This window comes from Lissotriton vulgaris, chromosome 6, assembly GCF_964263255.1.
Source record: "Lissotriton vulgaris chromosome 6, aLisVul1.2, whole genome shotgun sequence".
In the NCBI taxonomy this organism is placed as follows: domain Eukaryota; kingdom Metazoa; phylum Chordata; class Amphibia; order Caudata; family Salamandridae; genus Lissotriton; species Lissotriton vulgaris.
Genome location: NC_141694.1, coordinates 1,136,636,685 through 1,136,661,738, shown reverse-complemented (window position 1 = coordinate 1,136,661,738; position 25,054 = coordinate 1,136,636,685). Strand labels below are relative to the sequence as shown.

The 25,054-nt window shown below is 39.8% G+C and overlaps 1 protein-coding gene across 1 annotated transcript; it reads right to left on the bottom strand.

The window, feature by feature from the left end:
• Window positions 1-1,147: 1,147 nt before the first annotated feature.
• On the bottom strand, window positions 1,148-23,608 carry LOC147708546 (uncharacterized). Its single transcript, XM_086925362.1, has 2 exons — window positions 22,991-23,608; window positions 1,148-1,945 (listed from the first exon to the last, which is right to left on the bottom strand). The coding sequence occupies exons 1-2, from the start codon at window positions 23,606-23,608 to the stop codon at window positions 1,148-1,150; spliced, it is 1,416 nt and encodes a 471-aa protein (XP_086781488.1).
• Window positions 23,609-25,054: the final 1,446 nt, after the last annotated feature.

Here is a 25,054-nt window from a genome sequence, read left to right as displayed (position 1 = left end):
CTGGTTTTTGGAATTGCTAGTGTGAAAATCGAAGAGAGATATGTTTAGATTAAATTGTTGACATTTTCGAAAAAGGTGTTTGATTGGTTGCTTTTGTTTGATATTTCATAAGCCAGGAATTTAATGCAATTATTTTGCATGTTGCTTTTAATAATTGAATTGATTGAAATGTGAAATGATTTAGTCAGCGAGAAAAAAACCAGTTAGGATGTGATGTTAAATAACCTTGAAAATTCTTTTACAGGTTATCAACATCTAATTGTTTTTTATGGGAATTTTTCAAAAAAATATGAATGCCAATGATTTTGGGTTTCGTAGTCTGTTTTCTAGGAAGATGAAAAAATTAAATTTAGTTAGCGAGAAAAAATGCAGTTAGGTTGTGATCTTACTTAACCATGAAAAATTAATTTACAGGTTGTGAATGTCACATTTTGCAGTGAAGGATTTTCAGAAAAAAGAAGAATGCCTAAGAATTTCGCAATTGAATATGGATTTGTTTGCTAGATTGATTTTTTTCTGTTTGAAAAAGAACAGAAAAATGTAAAAAAAAAAAAATTCTAAAAACAAAGAAGAATGCTTTACTTTTAAAATGTATGAAAGTTTCGATTTTATAATTTCAAAAAGAAAAATAAGTTTCACAATTTTATTATAATTTTTTATTTTTTTTTGTGGAAAAGAATTAAAAGATAAGAACATTGTTCTTTTTTTTAATATTCGGAAAAATTCGAAAAATAATTAATTCCACACTTTTTTGAAAAACAAGTTTTTTAAACTAATTATTTTCAAGCCAGCATCATTTTTGAAAAATTAAGTGGAGAGGTAAATTTTGTAACTTTAAATGGAACGTTCAAAATGTTTTCTAAAAGAATAGATATTCCATTTTAAATTTAATGGAATGACATTTTTTTTTTTTTTTTAAAAAGAGAAGAGTGACTTCGAAATGGATTGTAAGGGTTTTCTTTGGAAAGAAAATCGAAATGGATTTATCTCAATTTGTAAATGGTGCAGCAGAAAAAAAGAAGACTTCTAAAGGTAAGGGAACCCAACGAATATTAATTTAAAAAATGTTTTACAAAAATGCCAATTGAATTAAATGTGTAAAAAAATTATTTAGGACAAAGCAGGAAAGTAAGATTGTGATTAATGATTAGAAATGGAATATGTTAGCAACATTTTCCAGGTAGTCTAATGCCCAACTCAACGAAAATTGTTGAAGTACAGCCAATAGTCTCTCGGACATCTCCTTTGTTTGTCTTGAAGGTCGTGGATTTAGGCTACCTGTCAATGCCTGTGCAAGTCTCATTTCTTGAAAACTTTGCTCCTTCTTCAAAGTTTTCAAAAAAGAGTAGAAATTTGGATGATGTTTGCTAATTGTATGACTGAAGGAGTTGTGCCATCCCTCTATGGCATTGTTTGTTTTGGCACCTCCTTCCAAGCAGGTTGAGTAGCAGTTCCACCACTCCACATGGAAACGTGGCTTTCTCCTGCGACCTGATCTGCTTAGATGCCCAATCCATGTGTCCTCGAAGTAATTTAACAAGGGTGCCAATTTTTCTTCATTTTCAACAAAATATCCTGATTCAGAAATTGCAGTGTAGTACTCATCTACACTATCAGGAGGTACAAAACAAAGTGCTGTTAATTTCTTTAATTCAACCTGTAATTTGCTATCTGAGCAGTAATCTGTAACCAGGGATGTTTTTTTAAGTTTACGCCAATATGCCTGGGAAAAATGAAAAAAACATCCCTGAATTTGGGTATCCACGTACAATTTGTTGATCACATTGATCATAGTCAATTCAAAATCTATAATGATTTTCCTAGGACTTTTTCCAGATGTTTTCTCTTTAATCACTGACAAAAATTCAGTGTAGGTTGCAGATTGCTTATCTGGTAGCAAACTATACACCAAGGGAACTACATTTTTGTTAATTTGTGCATGAATTTGATATTTTGATATTTGAAGGTTTATTTGTAGAGCGCGACGTTCGCTCCGGAGGGAGCATCTTGGCGCTGCAGATCCTGACTAGTCAATCCTGAGGTTGAAGGGGGGATTAGATGGCCGCTTTGGCGTAGTCATCGGGGAGGTTAAAAATCCAGGTCTTTAAGAGCTTTCTGAAGGATTTTTCAAGCGTCTGTTGCCGGAGAGTTTTGGGCAGGTTGTTCCATGCTTTAGTAGCCAGCGAGCTAAGGGTTTTGCCTCCCTTGGTCTTTAAGTTGTATTTGGTGGGGAGGATGAGGTTATCAAGGGACGAGCGGAGAGAACGGCTGGGGGTGTAGTGGGGAAATCGTCTGGAGAGGTATTTAGGGCCGGTTTTGTTGAAGGCACGGAAGGCGATGATAAGAATTTTGAAGAGAATTCTCTTATGGAGAGGCAGCCAGTGTAGTGAACGGAGGGCAGCAGAAATGGAAGTTCTGCGGGGTAACCTGAGTACCAGACGAGCAGCGGAGTGAAGCACACTTTGAAGTTTAGATAGCGTGTTCTTTTTTGCCCCTGCGAGAAGGCCGTTGCAATAATCTAGGCGGGAGATGATGAGCGCTACTGTCACAGTTTTCCTGGCATCGGTAGGGAGGAGGTTGAAGAATTTTCTGAGTGATTTGATTATTCCGAAGCATTTGCCAGCTACCGTTCTAGCGTGTATGTCGAAGGAGAGGTCGGAGTCAAAGGTGACACCCAGATTTCTGGCGGAAGTAACAGTCTGGGGGGGAGCGGTTGAATCATCTGGCCACCAGAGGGTTGGGCAGAAGGACGCATTTTTTCCAATAGGAAGGATCTCAGTTTTGCTGGAATTGCATTTTAAATGGTTGCGGTCCATCCAGCGGAAGACTTCAGTTAAACAAAGTTTAAGGTTGAGTTCGGCATCAGTGGAGTTGTCTTCTAGAGGCACGATGAGTTGTGTGTCATCGGCGTACGAGGTGACTGGTATACCAAAGGAATCGATCAGGGATAGGAGTGGGATAAGATAAATATTGAAAAGGAGGGGGCTCAGAATGGACCCCTGTGGTACACCAGACGAGACCAACTTCTCTCTTGAGTGGAAGGGACCTAGGGCAACAGTTTGTGAGCGATCGGTGAGGAAAGACCTAATCCAAGCTGAAACAGTGCCGGAGACGCCAATATCCCTCAGTCTACTGATGAGGATGGAGTGGGAGATGGTATCAAACGCCGCCGTTAAGTCGAGGAGGATGAGAATAGAATTTTTCCTCTGGTCTTTTAACAATTTGATGGTATCTGATAGTTCTATCAGTGCAGTTTCAGTCAAATGTTTTGGACGGAAGCCTGATTGTTTGGGGTGGAGAATGTTGTTTTCTTCCAGGTGGCGTTTTAACTGTCTGTAGACTAGTTGCTCCGTTATTTTTCCCAAGGCAGGGAGTAGTGAAATCGGGCGGAGGTTGGTCAGATCTGTCGGGGATTTATTGGCCTTTTTCATAAGGGGTTTGACAATTCCCTTTTTCCATCGGCTGGGGACAGACCCTGTGAGGAGTGAGGAATTAACTATTTTATTGATCGTAGGATTCAGCACCTCGATTAGTTGGTGCAGAATTTTTGGGGGACAGGGATCAGAAGGCGATCCAGATTTGCAGGCCAGGATGATTTCTCTGGTTTGCGCTAGCGAGGCCGGCGAGAAGCTGCTGAGAATGCCGATGCTAGAGTCCGGTGGGGGGGAACAGGAGGGGTATCAGGGGTGGGAAAGTTGTTTTGAACGGAGACAATTTTGTCTTCAAAATAGTCAGAGATTTGATCACAGAGATCTTGGGATGGGGGAATTTCCGGTAGGTGAATGATTTTCCTATTTTAAACAGCGTCTTTTGTTTTTGGCTGGCATCTATAATGGCGTTAACGTAAAAGTTTTTTTTAGCTGATTTAATTTTTGAGAGATACGTTTTCCTTATTAGGGTATATGCAGTACGGTTGACCTCATCGTATGTCTTGCGCCATTTACGTTCAGCTTTCCTGCATAGCAAATGAGCGTTAGCTAGGCCAGGTGTGAACCAGGGGGCCTTAGTTTTGGTTTTTTGATGGGAGGAGCCAGGACGCTTGGGGCGGAGTCTTGAAGGACTAGGTTTTTCTAAGACCCAGCGGTGCCAGGGGACAACACCTGAAACCTTCGTGGGTAACCTGTTCCGGCGTACAAATGACAGAGACACGGGACACTTCCTTCGGCGTCAAAGATTCGAGGTTTATTACTGCAGGGAACACAGAAGTCACGAGAAGTACATAACGTAGGTTCACGGAGCCTGACTCAAATTGCTACTGTGGGTCGCTCCTTTTTATACAGTTTTCTCTCATAGGTTAACATGGTAGACAAAGGTTACAACTTGGTTCCCATCGTAAAACCATAAGGGGTTACTTTCATGTATTCAAGGCCCGGAACATAAGTACGGAAACGTTTGGTGGTTCCCAACTGTAAAAATCCATCTTCCCACCATTAGTACATTCCAATCGGCAGTAAACAGATCGAAGAAGGAACAGAAACAGGTGTAGAGGAAGGCAGAAACAGTGGGGAGATCGGAAAGGGTGTAAAAGGGGTGGTATCGGGAAACACGAGCTGCAGGCATCAAAGGGACGCGCCTAATGAGATGCACGGCTAAGATAATAGACCGGCACGGCAAGATGAGCCTCGAGCGAGGCCATCTGCCTTACAGTATCATCCCCCTCATCATAAAGACACTTTCAAAGGAAGTGTGTCTTCCGCAAGAGTCTTGGGAATCCCAGGGTCGCGAAGCGGACAGCGTCCGTTCGCTGGCTACTTGAGGGCAAGAAACAAAATGGATGCCATATCTAAGATGGAACCCGTGGGTACAGATGTAGAAACCCACGAAACAAACGAACGGTTTAGGCTAGTACAGCGAAACTGCGTACACCCACTAAACTCGTCATTTGCGGTTCATAGATACCAGACTCGACCGTATTCGTGCGAGTCGGAAACACCACATACGATTGTCACGGAACCTCAGACGCTCCTTTTGCCCTCATGTAGGCAAGCACTAGTCAGAATCATATTCGATATTCATCAGACCATCTAGATGTTGCTGCAACATAACTCTATCCATCTGAGCTCCTTTGGTAACAGGCGGCTGTCTTATACACGTCGTAGCACAGAGGCCACATAAGGCAGGACCACACTGCACACAAAGGCAACACGTGAACAGAAATGCTACAACGACTCCGATGATCATCAGAATTTTCCAACCCCAAGTCGACATTATGCCCCAAAACCACCCAAGTAGCGTCCAATCCCCTACGTCCACGTGTATGGACTCAGAGATCTTATGCAACTTTGAGATGGCTTGATAGACAGTTGGAGCGTTTTCTGGAATGAAAATACAGCAGCTCGAATGGATCACCTTACATACTCCACCTCGCTCTGCTAAAATAACGTCTAAAACCATACGGTTTTGTAACGTCATGAGCCTATCCGCCTGAAGTTCTGCGGTGATATTACCAAGGGCACTGGCAGTGATATTAGCTGTCGATTCCACTACTCGGGTCAACTGTCTCAGGTTCCTACTATTGACCATAGGCCCCCAAAACGGAAAGAAACCCTTGAAAAAGTCTCACGCCTCTTGACCGGCAGTGTCCTCTTCGCTAATCACGCCCCTCACAATTCTAGTCTTGTGGTAATCTTCATCAACGGTAAACGTCGGAGGCAACAAATTTGCAATATAACATGTGCCCGCAAAGTCGGAGGGCAACCACGTATACGCACGATCATGACAGACGAAGTACGTACCCTTGGCAGTCAGAAACACAGGGGAAGAGAGCATCGTTAAGATATACGTCTCGGAGCAAGCACTCTCTCCAAGATGAGCTCTCGGTCTTCGGCCACGACCTTTTAGACGGAAATTACCAAGGTGGGGTACGATCCATATCGGAGACGAGCTTCTAAGCTGTCTTTCACCCACGAGCGCACTATACTCAGCCTCACTCAGGTCCCTATAGGCTTGCACCTCTTCCTCTGGGATGAGCAACGGCTCATAGATATCCCTATCTAAATCAGCGATCGCTATAGCCAAAGGCTTGTGATACGGACCAGGACCAAAGTGGGAAGGACGTGGCTCTCGATTGGGGTAGGAATCTAGTGCACTTCGAAACATTGTCTGAAATGCTCGAGCTGAACCCTGGGAACTATAAGGAAGGACCAAATATGGAATTCCCTTATCCGTGGTATGTGGCATTAACCCACACACCCAACAATTAGTAGTATTAACCACTAACTGATGCTGATGAAGGAGCTGAATGAAGGAATTATTTCTGGCTTCCGCACGTCTAGCCTGCTCGTGTTGAGGTAAGATATGGAAGGAATGAGGGGACACAGTGGTGATAGATTTAGGTTCAGAAGTAGGAGTAGGTATGGCAGAAGGTAGGAAGTACTGTATCATATAATACATCCCACCCGCCAGTAACGAGGAAACGATTAGAAACAGAAGGAACACCTAAACATAAAGCATTTTGTATGAGTAATTTGTTGGAGTTTGAATCTTTGCGCCTGAGCTTTTTCCAAATCCACAAGCTTTGAAAACGCCATCCTCTAAGACCGTCCACAACGTTTCTTGACGCACTTCGTTCTGTGTAGCAGTAGTCAATCCCCAGGAGTTCCCAGGAATCGACGGTCTTCGACCTAGTGTCAAGACCTACTAACCAGAAGGAAGTACACGCGCGGCCCTACAGTACACCTGGATGCAAGGTATCTTAATTCACAAATATGTACAAAGTCTCTCAGCTGTGGAAGCAAAAACACAGATGTGGAAAAAACTCAATATTTACAAAATCACAGTTATACAAGTGTTTAGACTGATCGTGGCAATGGGGTAACGTAAATGTCGAGGAACAAAAGCAAATTTTATTTGTCCTTGGTATTAGATCGCAAAAAGTATAGGCTCTTTCCAGGACGTGTCTGTTCGTCAAACAATGGATCCGATGAGGGAACAGAGTTCTGTTGATCAGTCAATTGTTAAGATCTTGAGCTTTGTGGTGACAAATGTTCAACAATGTCATTCTGCTGCACTGAGGATTCTCCGACAGGTTGGGCGTCGCTAAAAGGTACGAAGGTCTGCAAACTTTCAGTTTCAGACGAAGCAATGCCTTTCCTCACCCACGAGTCCGCTGCTAAAGGTATAGGTACCTTTTTGGTGTGGGTGGCATGCACCCAGTTCTTCCGGCCTTCCAGACGGACAGCAGTTCTCGTGGCAAGGAGGACTTGGTAGGGTCCAGTAAAACGAGGTTCGAGGTTACGTTTTCTTCCAAAGTTCCTCGTCACCACCCAGTCTCCGGGCTGGAGCTAGTGGCCTGGACCCTCCGTCTGCGTCGGCAGTGCTTCAAAGACCTGTTGGTGAATTAACCTCAGTTTAGCAGTCAGATCATGAAGATAATCAATCAACATTGGGTACTCAAGATCAGAAAACACACTCGGTCTAGGGACCCCCCAAACATTCGCAGGACGGCCGAACACTATTTCATAGGGACTGAGCCCTACTCGGGAGTGTACAGTCGCCCTTGTTGACAACAAAGCTAGAGGCAAAGCGTCAGGCCACGAAAGACTAGTCGTAGCCTGAATCTTCGCTAATTTTAGTTTGAGGGTGCCATTGTATCCTTCAACCAAACCTGCTGACTGGGGATGGTTGGCGCTGTGGAATTTCTGAGTAATTCCAAGGCCCTTACACACACTCTTCATCACACTCCCCACAAACTCACTTCCGTTATCAGACCATACAATCCGTGGCATTCCATACCGCGGAAAGTATTCCTTCAGTAGGATTTTCGCAGTGGACAGAGCCGTATTGTCTTTGAGAGGGTAGGCTTCGATCCATCGGGAGAATGCGCAAACCACCACTAAAACGTATTTAAGGTTATTGCATCGCTCCATATGGATGAAGTCTAGCTGGATCACTTCAAAGGGACATGAAGGTGGAGCAAAATGGCCAGGAGGTGTAGGGGTTCCTTTACCAGGATTGTACATCATACATATCATGCAATTCTTCACCAATCTCTCAGCACATTTAGTGATACCATCATTCTTCCACACAGGGACAACAACTTGCAGATACCTTTCGCACTAATATGTGCTAACCCGTGTGCCATTTTCACAACAGCTAGTACATACGCATCCGGCAACATCCATCTCTTATGCTCCGACAAATCAATCCAACAACCATTCGCATCCAGCTTTCCCGTACTCTCTTTCCACTTCGTCTTTTCAGTCTCGGTGGCCTCATTCTGTATCGTTTTCACACTCTCGATGCTATCCTCGCACATACTAGTCTCTGTAGGCCACCTAACCGAACTCGTCACATACTTTCTAGTGCTAAGGTTCCGGGCAGTCTCCTTAGCAGTCTCATCCGCAAACGCATTACCACGACCAACATCATCCGTCACCTTACGATGCGCACTACATTTAACAATCACCACCTGCTTAGGCAATGTAAGTGCATCCAAAAGATCATTCACAAGCTGTCCATGCTGAATCTTAGTACCATGCGATGTCATAAAACCTCTCTCTCTCCACAATCGTCCAAAGCTATGGGCGACGCCAAAAGCGTATTGGCTGTCGGTAAACACATTCACCCGTTTCCCTTTCGACAACACACACGCTCTAGTCAAAGCGATCAGCTCTGCAGCTTGGGCAGAGTTCTGATTCAATCTCGCAGCTTCCACAACAGTATTCAAAGTTACCACAGCATACGCAGTCGTCACATCACCATTCGGCAATTTAAAACATGAACCATCCACATACAAGGTCCCATCGGGATCTTCCAAAGGAGTGTTTTTAAGGTCCACGCGACCTTTTGTTTCCTCCTCAGTCCGTAAGTAACAGTCGTGAGCTGCTACTTCATCTGATTCCATACTAACTGGCAACAAAGTCGCCGGGTTCAGGACATTACAACGTTTTATCTGAATGTGACTTGCCAAAAGCGTCAACTCGTACCCAGACAACCTTGCACACGTCAAGTGCTGAGTTTTTGTACGATTCAACAGAGTATCAACTGCGTGCCGAACCATCACCGTAAGCATATTATCCATGACCAATCCTGCAGATTGTCTGATGGACACCGCAGCTGCCGCTGTTGCTCTCAAACAACTCGGCAATGCTCTAGCTACCGGGTCCAAGGTCGAGGAAAAATATGTACATGGACGTTGCTTACCGCCAAAAGATTGCGTCAAAACACTCAACGCACAACCTTCTCTCTCGTGAACGTATAGAGTAAACGGCTTACTGTAGTCAGGGGTACCTAACACAGGAGCCGAACACAACGCGTCACGCAGTGCAGAAAAACTTTTCTGACATTCATCCGTCCATGGTAAAGGAGTCGGAACATCCTTACACGTAAGAGCCACCAATGGTTTCGCTAGCAATGAAAAATTTGGAATCCACTGCCGGCAGTATGACGTGATACCTAAAAAGGCACGCACATCTCTCTGAGTCGTTGGCACAGTCATCCGAGCAATCGCTGCAATTCTCTCTGGGGTCAACCTTCTTCCCTCCTTTGACAATAAGTGACCTAGATAGGTTACTTCTTGACAACAATATTGAAGTTTAGAAGGAGACACCTTATGATGTAAGTCACAGAGATGTTGCAACAACCACACTGTAGCGGTTTTGCAAATGTCCTGAGTATCTGCAGCCACCAATAAGTCGTCAACATATTGGATCAAGGCTGCACCAGCCGGCAACACAAACGCATCTAGTTGGCCCTTCAAGGCTTGACTGTATATCGATGGACTCTCACAGTAGCCCTGAGGAGCACGTTTAAACCGGAAGCTGCGGCCACCAAGAGAGAAACCAAAAAGGTCTCTACACTCTTCAGCAATCGGAATGCTGAAGAACGCATTCTTCAGATCGATCACTGAAAACCAAGATGCAGAAGCTGGAATCAGAGTCAGAAGAGCCGTAATGTCAGGCACCACAGGGAACTGAGGAATCACAATTTTATTAACCTCCCGTAAATCGATAACAAAACGATAAACAGGTGGTTTCGAAGGGTCAGTACGTTTCAGAATGGGCAGTACAGGGCTGTTGCACACGTTTCCCCGAGTCTCCTCAATAACATCTTTTTCAATCAGGTCGTAGATAATAGCTAACAATGCTCGCTCACCGTCAAGGGAGATACGATATTGGGGAATACGTGGCAATCGCACGTTAGATTTCAAGTGAACAACATAAGGGGATATGTCGAGCAGGCCCACGTCATTGGGACCTGTTGCCCACAAAGATGCAGGAAGAGAACTCAATTCCGGTGGAAGCTTATCGAGGGACAAATACATAGGAGAGACAACTCTCTCACCCAACGTAAGCTTTACTCCCGCAGGAGAACAATACAAAGTCGCATACAGACGTTTTAGCAAATCCAGGCCCAAAAGATTTTCACCACACCCGGTGGTCAAAATCAGCGGAGCTTTCAGCTCACGTGGCCCAATTGTAAGAGGCAAAGGGCACGAAACCGGATTGCTAACAGGGGCGCCAGAGAATCCAACGGAAACATTTGTTAAGCCAGACAAAGGTGCGCCAGGGAGTTTCGAATGCATGATGGAACTTTTCGCTGCACCAGTGTCCAACAGAAAAGGCTCAACGACGCCCGAGGTGGCAACTGTGACGTAAGGCCCTCTCTGATCAACCGGAACTGATACTACTCCCTCTCCTTGTCTATGGCTGTCCTAGTAATTACCGTCGTCAGCATCCTGATCGACGTAATAATCATCCACATTGTACTGAGCAGATCGCCCTTGCGACGATCCACGCTGATCAAAACAAATATTTGAGTCAGAAGTGTTGGTGGAACGATCGTTTTGAGCACCACGTCTTCTACCACGTGGCGTCTGTTGAGAACCACCACGACCTCCTCTAGACGAATTACCACTATTACGCTCGTTGAGAACTGGGCAATCGAATTTTAAATGACCCTCATTCCTACAATAGGCACACTGATTGTACCCCAACGAAGATCTCTGCGAAGAGGAGTCATTTCGAGACTGCGACCTATTAGACTGCGGCTGCGATCGATTACGTTGTTGCAAATCATTCTGATTCGAACGCGGAGGATACGCCTGTTGCAACAACACTTTAGTTTTTAGCTCTTTCGTCTTCTTGTCAGCACGATCATTCTCTTCTTTTTCCCTATTCTCATAATATTGGGCCGTAGCCAATATTTGAGCAGAAGTAGAAACAGCCCACGCACTCTCAGAATTTCTCAATTTGTTGCTTAAGTCAGGCAACAAATTAGAAACAAATTTGTCCACGAACAACCTCTGACCACCCTCGGTACCCATATCTTGACCACTATGGTCGATGAATGCCTCCTCAAATCTCGTAAAGAAATCAGAGACACTCTTGTCCTTCTTCTGTTTGCAAGCAGACAGTTTGTCCCAATTTACCTTCATAGCTGGCATAAGCGTTTTCATGAGAGTTATTATTCTCTGAGGCAGAGCCGTAATTAATTGATCAGGCTTGGCCCCACCAACTTGCAAAGCGTCAGCAGCCCGCAATGCATTCCAATCACCGCCTAATTCTCCCGCATGGTCTTCCTGACGAATCTTTGCCCATACCGGTTGCGGTACGACGTTGCCAAACAGCATATCGATATCAGCAAGATTCATTATCGTAGCATCCACGAGCTGCGATAATTCTTTATAATACCCTGCAGGATTTTTGCGAGGGTCAGGCAAAGATTGCTTCACCTGCAAAACTTCCGATCGTTTCCAAGGAAGATGGATCCACACTCTCTGAAAATGTGGCAGGATCGGCGGAGCAGCACCAGGGTTACCTGGCATATACACTGGAGGAACTTCGCGCATGGGATACTGACCAGGCGCATCTAGTGGTCCCTCAATGTCTTCCACAAACAATGCTCGAGGCATTATAGAGGGACGAAGAGATAACAACTGCTCAACAGCGCGTCGAACATTAGAATCCACTATCATTCCGCTCGAAAACTGAAGCTGCAGATTAGTCAAAGCAGTCAATACATCGTCAGATGCATCGGCCGATATTTGATCATGTAAAACCTTACACATTTCTTCAAAAACGTATCTTTGTGTCGGTATATTGAATTGACAGAACGTATCAAGCACCGCACGTGGAGGATTTCTAAGGGGGTGTTTCATCCAACCCATCGCCATATTATACAACGCGGTACGTTCCCGATTACCAGGAAGCTGACTACGTCTTTGAGGACCGTCCGAACCAGCGGACTCAAGAATAGGTCCAAGAGAATTAAAGAAGTTAGCAGCAACAGAGGGGGTACGACGTCGAACAGATGGAGAAGTATAACATAGGGGATTAACAAGAGAAGAATCGGGAACAGAAGAAACAGCAGGAGTAAGTAGAACAGGAGCAGCAGCGGGAGCAGGAGTATGAGGAAGTACAAGCGGAGGAGCAGTAGGAACAGAAGTAGGCAAAGGAGCAGGAACAGTCGGAAGAACGGGTACAGGTTGAGGAACAGGTACAGGAACAGGTACAGGGGGAACCACAGGAGCTGTGGTACCCTGTGCGAATCACTGACAGAATTTCGATTTCACAAAAATCGACCTACTATAACATCGAGTCTCAAACATCGATATCACTAATATCGACACCCTATACTTAACATGAAAACGACAAAAATATCGATCAAACTATATCGATGCATAAAAATATCGTATACACAAATATCGTTAACATTATTTTCGACTACCATAATATCGACACTCAATACTACATATAGCACACTACAATAATATCGAATACTAAAATTTCGATAGCACTATTTTCGTCTATATAAAAATATTGATTGCTAAATAATACTCAATTTTTAATATATAACACCAATAAATCTATTCTCTTAGTAATACACACATTTTAAAAGACTTCACTATTTTATTTTCAAATTATTAAGTAACATTTACTGTAAAAAATTGTGTTTTCGCGCACTAACGATATTTGAATATAAACTCATTGTAAACATACTTTTTTTATACTTAGTACTCATTGTACATATTCTATATTTATTACAGGAGTGTTTATTACATAAATATATCATTTCAGTTCCTCTAGATAAACAATATAAGAAGATATATCTTAAATGTTTAAGTTAAAAAAAATTCAAACTAACCAATAGTAACTCGTCTTTACATATCTGACCAATCAGATAGCAAACTTAATTACACATAGACTATATAAACCAGTCACAAACAGCCATACAACTTGCAGGGAATATTCTTCGTGACCACATACTGCCAATTTTGGGAGCACCATCTATATTCTTCTGTGCAAGAAAATTCGTCCGGAAACTACAAGTAAGTAATCATATAGCTCTATTAATAAATTCTAATGTTTTTTTACTATTACTTATAGACCAAGATTTGTAACCTAAATTGTTGTTTCTTTATGTACTTTGCCTTTAAACAGACTCTACAAACAAATCAAGTTATACTTCAACTTCAAGATACTGGACACTTTAAATTTAAAAAAGGTATCTACATATTTTTAGTATTTACTTAACGTTATTTGACAATTAGTGTCCTAATTTCAAACTCTCTAATTTGTTTCTTCGGCTGTAACTCTTAATACATATTGTGAAGCCAGAATGTTTTGGGAAAAAAACGTTACAATGCTGTTTAAAAAATATTTATTCCTGTTCTTAAATATGTTTCTTTTGCTTTAACTCATAATACATGTGTCATCCCAGGTTCTTTTCAGCAAATAAGTAACAATGCTTTATAACAAGTGTGTATTGTTTATGGAACATATAAACGCATTGGTAATTTTCATAAACTTTCCCTCTAAACAGACCTCAAAGCTACAGAAAACAGATAATTCACATCAAAGAACACACATTCTGCTACTACTCTAATTCTCTTGGTAAGTTCAGAAATAAAAATAACAAGTCTTTATAAACTCTATAGAATATACTCGAACAAAAAATGACTCTTTTTATGCTTCTGTTAGTATTATCTTGGAAATGTCTCTTTTAAAATCCAAATAAACTAAAGTATTTTTAGAGACGTTATAAACTACCAAAAATGTAACCAAAATAAAAATTGTAACTTTTCCTATAACATACTTAATTTTTTTTCAACAGACCGTGGCAATAGGACCACAACATCGGACTGAACAAGCACCTACTTTCGATACATAGAACATTACTGCTGGTAAGTAAATTACTAGAAGAGTACTTGCTTTATTTAAAATCTTTTATACATTTCATATTTTGTTAATATTTGTATATTAACTTTTCTAGATACCAGAACTCAAGAATGACTGATGATGCAAGATTTATTACATCTCAGAAAGGCAAATTTTTGTTATGCTATATGGGCTACATTTATACTCAGGAGAAACAAAAAGACCTTAAAGTGAATTGGAAGTGTACGAAATATTACTCCAATAAATGTTATGGCCGTGCTACAACAAGAGAAACTAGTGTTATTAATACCACTAAACATAATCACCCACCAAACATCTCGGAAATCGAAGTGAGATCCACTCTCGAGAATATCAAAGAATTAAGTAGCAGATCAGAACTACCTACCAACGTAATTCTGAAAGAATTACTACCTAAAGTTCCCAGAGAAGCAAGAGGTCAGCTACCATCTATTGCTTCCATTAAAAGAACAATAGCAAGGACAAAGAAAGCAAGTAGACCCAATATACCAACTCCTAGAACTTTTGAGGAAGTCATAATTCCGCCTGAGCTTGTAATCACTCATAATGACGAGCCATTTATTTTTTATGATAATCATAGCAAGGACAAAAGAATAATCATGTTTGCAACTAATAACAATATGAAAAAATTAACAGAAAGTGCTACTTGGATGATGGATGGAACTTTTTCTATATGCCCAAAACCTTTCTACCAATTATACACAATTCATGGGCAATATCATAATACCTGTATCCCCTTCATATACTGTTTATTACCGAACAAACAAGCCACAACTTACTCAGAAATTTTGCAAAAAATAAAAGAACAAACTTCTGACTACTTCCCAATGAAAATCATCATAGACTTCGAACAAGCTATGATTAATTCTATTTTGAAAAGTTACCCACACACATCCATTCAAGGATGTTATTTTCATTTCAATCAATGTCTCTGGAGACATTTACAAAAATCTGCCCTTAGTGTTGAGTATGCAACAAATATAACTTTTGCATACCAAATCAAACATCTCATTGCTCTGGCATATGTACCAGTAACTGATGTGGCAGAACATTACAATCGATTAATTGAAAGTCCTTTCTACACCCAAAATGAGCAAAGACTCGCCCCACTTTTAGATTACTTTGAGGACAACTGGGTAGGAAGACTACATAGGTCAGGCCACAGACGCCAGCCTAAATTTTTAATTCCCTGGTGGAATGTATATCTACCAACGCTGAACCAAGAGGCAAAAACGAACAATGCTGTTGAAGGTTGGCACAATGCCTTCCTCTCTTCTACTGGACGTACAACACCCACATTACACAAGCTAATCACAGCTAAACAAAAAGAGCAAAGCTTTCAGGAACTACGTATTGAGCAATCTGTCATACAACTAAAACCAAAAATCTCTAGACAAACTGCTCAAATGTATCTATATCCTCAACAGCAAGTCCAACTATATCCTACAACAAGAGGACTGGAATATCTAAAAATGATAGCCAAAACATTAAACTAATTACAATAAGTAAATCAATGGATAAACATCAAACAATATCCTTAATATGATAACACACATATTCTAATATAATAAATCTATATTTATTTAGTCTAATTAATTTTTTTACACTATTATAAAAAGACTAAATAAATATATCATTATATCATTTTTTTTTTTAAATACTGTTTCCATCCAAACAAAATATTAAAAATGAATAACGTACCTTTAAATAGAACATCATAAAGATTAATCCTTTACCGACAATACAATGTGTAAATCTCAAAGACTTAATCCAACAAATCATTAAATATTTTTCTATTAACTGTGCTAAAACTATCCATCATCCAAATAAAACGACTCTTTAAATGCCATTGAAAATGACGACTGTTATCTTAAACTGTGATAAATATTTCAGAGAACTCAAAATATAAAGGAAGAATGTTATACATCTCCGTTCTAACAACTGAAGCACACTTCCTTTCCCAAAAAAAAGAGTAATCGGAAACGGAAATAGCTGTTTCAAAATACGAGACAAAAAAATTCAAAACAATCACACCGACATAACACTAACGAGTATACCATAATATATAAACATAACATTCCTATTTTTTTAAATTTTAATTAAATCATACCACATACTCATTAACTCCAACTATTTCAAATGGCCCAAAAACTCGTGAACGGAAATACGTATTGAGTCCACTCCATTATATGTAAATAGTCATACTTTAATTACCAACCCCAAAATAACAAAGAACTACCTTTAATTTTTAGTTACAATACTTTAAAAAGATAAAAGTAGAATCGTACCTACTCAAACGTGAACCTGCTTCCAACCGCGACTTTCCCTTTCCCAAAATAACGCAAAAAGACAAAGAGTGGTTACAAAATAAAAGAACCGAATTATATGTAACTGTGAAAAGTACTACTATAAATGTCCATTATTGTTATATATATGGTTCGAAATTATGTGTAATGTACAAAAAATTGTATAGAACATTGTGAAATGAAAATCTTTTTTGCTGTATATTAAATATATTTTACATACTTTTAATATTTATTACATTAAGTATGAAAATGTTGAAATATTTAATGTAATATTTATTAAAATAATTATATAACTAAATGTGTAATATTGTATTTGTTTTTCTGATTTACTTGTTTACAATATGACTAATATGTGAAAATTATTATTATTAAAACATATTTATTAATAATAATAATTATACATAACAATACTGTATTGTTAAAACAATCATTGATGATGATGTAAATGTTCTAATCAAGATCTTTATATTATATTATACATTTAAAAGTGTTCATATGTTAATATCATCATCTGTATATCACTATATTTATTGAAATTTTGTGATTTATGTTTATCATTACACATGTTTAATGTTTTATTAAGAAACAATATTTTTAATATGTATGTATAATATCATACATTGCATTATGTTAACTAACCATTTTTTCTCTACAAAATAAAAGTACTTTTCAAGAAAACTACTCAAAAATGTGATTATTAAAATAACATTGTCCTTTTTTTTTAATATGTATCCCAAACATAGCTTGATAAAATGTATATGTGATCGTATTTTTCAATTGTTGAATTAAAAAAATTATTGTCAACAAAAATTGTGTAATTATTTTCTATTACCTATTACAAAATCATTTTTATGTCTTTTTGCAAATGTATTATAACTGTAATGTTCTATCTATTTCTATATACCACATGTAATTAGAGTACATACTATACACTGAACCTATAACAGTTATTATTCATACACCCATATACATCTAATATCAATATTTGAAGGACACAGAATTAATAATTTTAATATTCCGACTCCAATCACCATTTACTTTAGGTAATTGCTTGTCAAAAAACTTTCATAATTTACTATTACAACTGCAATCACCATTTAATTAGGGTAAGTGCAGGACACAGAACATATTTAATGTACTATTCCAACTCCAATCACCAATTAATTTGAGTAAGTGCAGGACATTAATTCATAATAAATTACTATCGTAAAATAAATGTAAAAAAAATTAATGTAATATAATTTAATTTATTGTCATTTAATTAATTTAATTTAAATTTAATCTTAATTTATTTTTTCCCTGTACCCCAAAAACTGAAAAATGACCCAGAACCCCAAAATACCTCTTTACCCAAAAACTAAAAACTGACCCTGAAACCTGAAAATACCCCTTTACCCACAAACTAAAAACTGACCCTGAACCCAAAAAAAACCCCTTTACCCACAAACTAAAAACTGACCCTGAAACCTAAAAATACCCCTTTACCCACAAACTAAAAACTGACCCTGAAACCTAAAAATACCCCTTTACCCACAAACTAAAAACTGACCCTGAAACCTTACAAAACCCCTTTACCCACAAACTAAAAACTGACCCTGAAACCTAAAAATACCCCTTTACCCACAAACTAAAAACTGACCCTGAAACCTAAAAATACCCCTTTACCCACAAACTAAAAACTGACCCTGAGACCTAAAAATACCCCTTTACCCACAAACTAAAAACTGACCCTGAACCCTAACAAAAACCCTTTACCCAAAAACTAAAAACTGACTCTGAAACCTAGAAATACCCCTTTACCCACAAACTAAAAACTGACCATGAAACCTAAAAATACCCCTTTACCCAAAAACTAAAAACTGACCCTGAAACCTAAAAATACCCCTTTACCCACAAACTAAAAACTGACCCTGAACCCTAAAAAAACACCTTTAACCCACAAACTAAAAACTGACCCTGAAACCTAAAAATACCCCCTTAACCCACAAACTAAAAACTGACCCTGAACCCAAAAAAAACCCTTTACCCAAAAACTAAAAACTGACTCTGAAACCTAAAAATAGCCTTTTACCCACAAACAAAAAACTGACCCTGAAACCTAAAAATACCCCTTTACCCAAAAACTAAAAACTGACCCTGAAACCTAAAAATACCCCTTTACCCAAAAACTAAAAACTGACCCTGAACCCTAAAAATACCCCTTTGCACACAAACTAAAAACTGACCCTTAACCCTAAAAATGTCCCTTTTAAAACACTACCCACCCTTATCCACTATAAACTCGACATCCCGCTCCTAAAAATATTTTACAAATATTTATTAAATATATAATAATTATTTTATATTTACAATACTTTTTAGTACGTACACAAAAGAAAAATACATTTTTTTAATATACTCCCTAAATTTCGATATAATTTCGACTTGTTCAAATATTTATTTCAAATTTCGAAATTTAAAAATTTAAATGAAAAAGTGAAATTTTTATTTCTATAATTACACTATATTTTTTAAAACACTACCCACCCTTATCCCCTATAAACTTTACATCCCGCTCCTAAAAATATTTTACAAATATTTATTAAATATATAATAATAATTTTATATTTACAATACTTTTTAGTACATACACAAAAGAAAAATAATTTTTTTTAATATACTCCCTAAATTTCGATATAATTTCGACTTGTTCAAATATTTATTTCAAATTTCGAAATTTAAAAATTTAAATGAAAAAGCGAAATTTTTATTTCTATAATTACACTATATTTTTTAAAACACTACCCACCCTTATCCCCTATAAACTCTACATCCCGCTCCTAAAAATATTTTACAAATATTTATTAAATATATAATAATAATTTTATATTTACAATACTTTTTAGTACATACACAAAAGAAAAATAATTTTTTTTTAATATACTCCCTAAATTTCGATAAAATTTCGACTAGTTCAAATAATTATTTCAATTATCGAAATTTAGAAATTTAATTGAATATTCGAAATTTTTAATTGTATAATTACACTATACTTTTTTAAAACACTACCCACCCTTATCCCCTATAAACTCTACATCCCGCTCCTAAAATTATTATACAATTATTTAGTAAATATTTTAATATAAATATATCTTTACAAAAATTTTTACTACATACACAAAAGCAAACTACAATAAATTTAACAATACTCCATAAATTTATATAAAATTTCGCCTTTTACAAATATTTAATTCTAATTTCGAAAATGTAAAATTTTACTTTAAATTCGAAATTTATTATTCCATAATTACACTATACTTTTTTAAAACACTACCCACCCTTATCCCCTATAAACTCTACATCCCGCTCCTACACTTATAACTAAAATTATTGACATTATATGTATAAATTACCTTATATATAGACAACATTTGACTATATCATTACTTAACATACTTTAAAACATCACTTTTACATATCGATATTTTTGCCTATCGATATTTTAAGCTTCGATATTACTGATTTTGAAATTCATGTCTTCGATAATATTAACACACACATAAATCGATATTTCCTACAACGATATTTTGGTTGTCGATATTTCTTACCATTCGACATTAACAACTCGATATTTTGACTGCCTACCACCCTGTGCGTACGGAGGTGGTGATTTCAGAAGATAGGACAGTAAAGGATCCTCAAATGCTTCTTCTTTCTTATCCGACTCCATTGGCAAAGCGGGGTAACATTTGTCTATAGACATACGCTGAAGCCTATCGAAAACTTCCATTTCCTTTTCCTCCTTATCTCGCTGAAACTGTTCTGCTTTCTTTACTATAGTAGCAACTCCATCTCTCTGATTGCGTTTTGTCTGTCTGATTTCTTTCTGTTTGGCTTCTTTGCGCCATAACCGAAAGGCATCAAACATGGCCGGCCTTGATTTTTTCTTAAACAATTTAGCCTCAAGGTTATCTAAAATCGGGGTCTCGAACCTACCATGAGGTGGCCAACTAAGGACACCATCCTTTTTGGTATAGCGAATCCAATATTCAGTAAAGGTAATCGGACCTAACCCATGCTTACTATAGAGCTAATAAGTTGGAGTTCCAACCGGAGGTCTCGGACACGAGTCATCCAGTCGGGAATCCGCACCACAACGACCAAAACAACTGAACAAAGTACTACGGCCAGGCATCTTGCACACCAGCCGAGTTTCACAAACTTCAAGGGTTATAGGATTTACAAAGTCCCCGCAAAGAGCAAAAACCCTCGGTTTTTGGCGACTGCAGACGTCAAATATCACAACAAAGAACCAAGTACTAATAACCACAAATGCAATGGAACCATGCAACAACTAAGCACCCACAACTAAGGACTCTGGGAGCGACCCACAAATACTTAACTCAAAGATCAATGGCGTCACCAGGAAGGCCCGTCAATCGTCTCGCTGTACCAAGGTCCACGCCAGGCGCCAAAACAGGTCTACAGTCAGGGCAGCAGTCCGTCGCAGCCGTCAGGAGGCGGGAATCTTCGCGGGAAAAGTCGTCGGGCCACTTGTTTCGACAACAGGATCGATGAAGCGGGGTGCACCTTCCCTCGGAGATTTCACACGAAGTTCCTCACGATCTTCGGGCTTGGACCGGTACCACTGATGCAGCCCCACGTTGGGCGCCAACTGAAGGACTGGGTTTTTCTAAGACCCAGCGGTGCCAGGGGACAACACCTGAAACCTTCGTGGGTAACCTGTTCCGGCGTACAAATGACAGAGACACGGGACACTTCCTTCGGCGTCAAAGATTCGAGGTTTATTACTGCAGGGAACACAGAAGTCACGAGAAGTACATAACGTAGGTTCACGGAGCCTGATTCAAATTGCTACTGTGGGTCGCTCCTTTTTATACAGTTTTCTCTCATAGGTTAACATGGTACACAAAGGTTACAACTTGGTTCCCATCGTAAAACCATAAGGGGTTACTTTCATGTATTCAAGGCCCGGAACATAAGTACGGAAACGTTTGGTGGTTCCCAACTGTAAAAACCCATCTTCCCACCATTAGTACATTCCAAACGGCAGTAAACAGATCGAAGAAGGAACAGAAACAGGTGTAGAGGAAGGCAGAAACAGTGGGGAGATCGGAAAGGGTGTAAAAGGGGTGGTATCGGGAAACACGAGCTGCAGGCATCAAAGGGACGCGCCTAATGAGATACACGGCTAAGATAATAGACCGGCACGGCAAGATGAGCCTCGAGCGAGGCCATCTGCCTTACAGTATCATCCCCCTCATCATAAAGACACTTTCAAAGGAAGCGTGTCTTCCGCAAGAGTCTTGGGAATCTCAGGGTCGCGAAGCGGACAGCGTCCGTTCGCTGGCTACTTGAGGGCAAGAAACAAAATGGATGCCGTATCTAAGATGGAACCCGTGGGTACAGATGTAGAAACCCATGAAACAAACGAACGGTTTAGGCTAGTACAGCGAAACTGCGTACACCCACTAAACTCGTCATTTGCGGTTCATAGATACCAGACTCGACCGTATTCGTGCGAGTCGGAAACACCACATACGATTGTCACGGAACCTCAGTCTGGACTTGATTTCCCGAGAGATCCAGTTGTGAAAAAGGTCGGCGTCGATTTCGACGTTCCCTGATAGAGTGGGGGATTGAGAAGGCATTAGGGGTTTGAGGCTAATGTTTTCTTGGACCTTTTTCCAGTTGATGGAGTTAGTAAGGAGGTGGTTGGCTTTATTGCAGGAGGTGCGGATTCGCAGTCTTAATGTGAAATGGGATCAAAGAGGGATCAGACCAGATCTGTGGCAGGGGGGAAAGGGTGGTTAAAGAAGAAAGATTGGTGCATACACCATCAAGGGTATGACCAAGGGAGTGCGTAGGAAGAGTGACTCGTTGCTGGATTTTAAACATATCCAGAGTTTGGGAATAGTTGACGGAATGGGCGTCGGCTTTAGATTCAAGATGTAAATTGAAGTCGCGAGTAAGGTAAAATGTGAGTATCTTAGGGAGAAATGTCCCAAGGCGTCACATAACGAGTCAAGGAATTCAGTAGCGTTTCCGGGTGGGCGATAAATGAGGCCGCCTGAGAAGGAGGTGTGTTCATTCAATTTAATTGAAAAACCTAAACCTTCTGTTTTTTTCAGTGGATCTAGGCTGAAAGTATGACAGGGAAAGTTGTTTCTAAGTATAATGGCGACCCCGCCACCTCTCCCCTTAGCCCTGTCTTGTCTGAAAAACGAGTAGCCTTGGGGTAGGGCGATAGCAATATCGGGGTTGCTCTCTTCCGTTAACCATGTTTCGGTGACCATTAAGCAATCAAGATCCGAGTCAATGATGAGATAGTGTATGTCTTGATTGTGCTTGCACATGGATCGTGCATTGATTAGTCCTCCTTTGAGTAAAGGCTTGGAAGCGTTGGGGGTGATGGTGCGGCTGGAGTGGGGCCTAAGTTGGAAGAGGTCCAACGGCAGAGCTTACAGCTAACTGAGCCGGTTAGAGTGGCTGGGTCTAGTATGCAGGGGCAGTGCTTGGAGCCCTGTAGATGTTTGAGGTCACTGGGCTGTAAATTTGGGTGAAAGGATGGGGCGTACATTTAAACGTCCCATCCATCGTCCAAATTTCAGTATTCTCTAATTTAAAAAGGTTACGGGGAGTGCTAAATATTAGAATTCGTTTAAGAGGGTTTTGGTTGTCATAGAGTAAGAAAGGTTCATTAGAGAAAGAAAGAGTTAAATCATGTGGAATAATAATGTCAGCAAAAGTTTGTGGAGTAACTGTGTGTGTGTTACTTGCCTGCTTTTTACGTTGAATAATTCGACGCAAATTTGGGATAGTAGGCATATTACAAGCAACATGTCCAGGGACATGTTGTGTAACCTCTCTTAAAATTTGCCCAGGAGTTTCATTGGAGGTGGATGCAATATCTTTCATTTTGTTTATTGTTTCGCAAATTTCTATCTCCATTGCAGAGGCAGAGTGGTTATGTTCAGTGGTTTTGATTACGTTGTCACCAACAGTAACCGCTCTGCCACTGCAACGGGAAGAATAATATTGCACACACCTCCAATGTCTCCTTGGCTCACTTATCCTTTCATTACAATATATATACTCACAATGTTTAGGAAGTCTGTTTCCTTTTCTTGATTTGGTGTAAGTTGCTGTGGCCTGGCTTGACATTATCTGAAGAAAAAAAGAAAAGAGATAATAAAAATTACTATGTTTTTGTAAAAAAAAATTAAACTGGAGTTAGAATAGTAAGTTTCTCCTCTTCACTATCCAGCACTTTCACTACTCATGCACTTTCCTGGAATTTGAATAGTTAGTGGAACCTCTTCACTATCCAGCACTTTCCCTACTCATGCACTTTCCTGGAGTAAGAATAGTAAGTGGCACCTCTTCACTATCCAGCACTTACCCGACTCATGCACTTTCCTGGAGTTAGAATAGTAAGTGGCACCTCTTCACTATCCAGCACTTTCTCTACTCATGCACTTTCCTGGAGTAAGAATAGTAAGTTTATCCTCTTCACTATCCAGCACTTTACCTACTCATGCATTTTCCTGGAGTTAGAATAGTAAGTGGCACCTCTTCACTATCCGGCACTTTCCCAACTCATGCACTTTCCAGGAGTTAGAATAGTAAGTGGCACCTCTTCACTATCCAGCACTTTCCCTACTCATGCACTTTCCTGGAGTTAGAATAGTAAGTGGCACCTTTTCACTATCCAGCACTTTTCCTACTCATGCACTTTCCTGGAGTTAGAATAGTAAGTGGCACCTCTTCACTATCCAGCACTTTCCCTACTCATGCACTTTCCTGGAGTTAGAATAGTAAGTGGCACCTCTTCACTATCCAGCACTTTCCCTACTCATGCACTTTCCTGGAGTTTGAATAGTTAGTGGAACCTCTTCACTATCCAGCACTTTCCCTACTCATGCACTTTCCTGGAGTAAGAATAGTAAGTGGCACCTCTTCACTATCCAGCACTTACCCGACTCATGCACTTTTCTGGAGTTAGAATAGTAAGTGGAACCTCTTCACGATCCAGCACTTTCCCTACTCAGAATATTAGGTGGCACCTCTTCACTATCCAGCACTTTCCCTACTTATGCACTTTCCTGGAGTTAGAATAGTAAGTGGCATCTCTTCACTATCCAGCACTTTCCCGACTCATGCACTTTCTTGGAGTTAAAATATTAAGTGGCACTTCTTCACTTTCCAGCACTTTCCATACTCATGCACTTTCCTGGAGTTAGAATAGTAAGTGGCACCTCTTCACTATCCAGTACTTACCCTACTCATGCACTTTCCTGGAGTTATAATAGTAATTGGAACCTCTTCACTATCCAGCATTTTCCCTACTCATGCACTTTCCTGGAGTTAGAATATTAAGTGGCACCTCTTCACTATCCAGCAATTACCCGACTCATGCACTTTCCTGGAGTTAGAATAGTAAGTGGCACCTCTTCACTATCCAGCACTTTCTCTACTCATGCACTTTCCTGGAGTTAGAATATTAAGTTGCACTGTAGTGTAGTTCCTAGTTTCCCACTAGGCCCTGCGCATTGGAATAACATAAACAGTAATATCGACGTGGAACTGCGGATATTCCAGGCCTCCACT

Coding starts and splice junctions, on each gene's coding strand:
- LOC147708546 (XM_086925362.1), bottom strand. CDS start 23,608: ATGTCAAGCCAGGCCACAGCAACTTACACCAAATCAAGAAAAGGAAAC. Junction 1,946..22,990: donor CTTTCACCCAAATTTACAGC/CCAGTGACCTCA, acceptor TCAAAATATCAA/ATTCATGCACAAATTAACAA.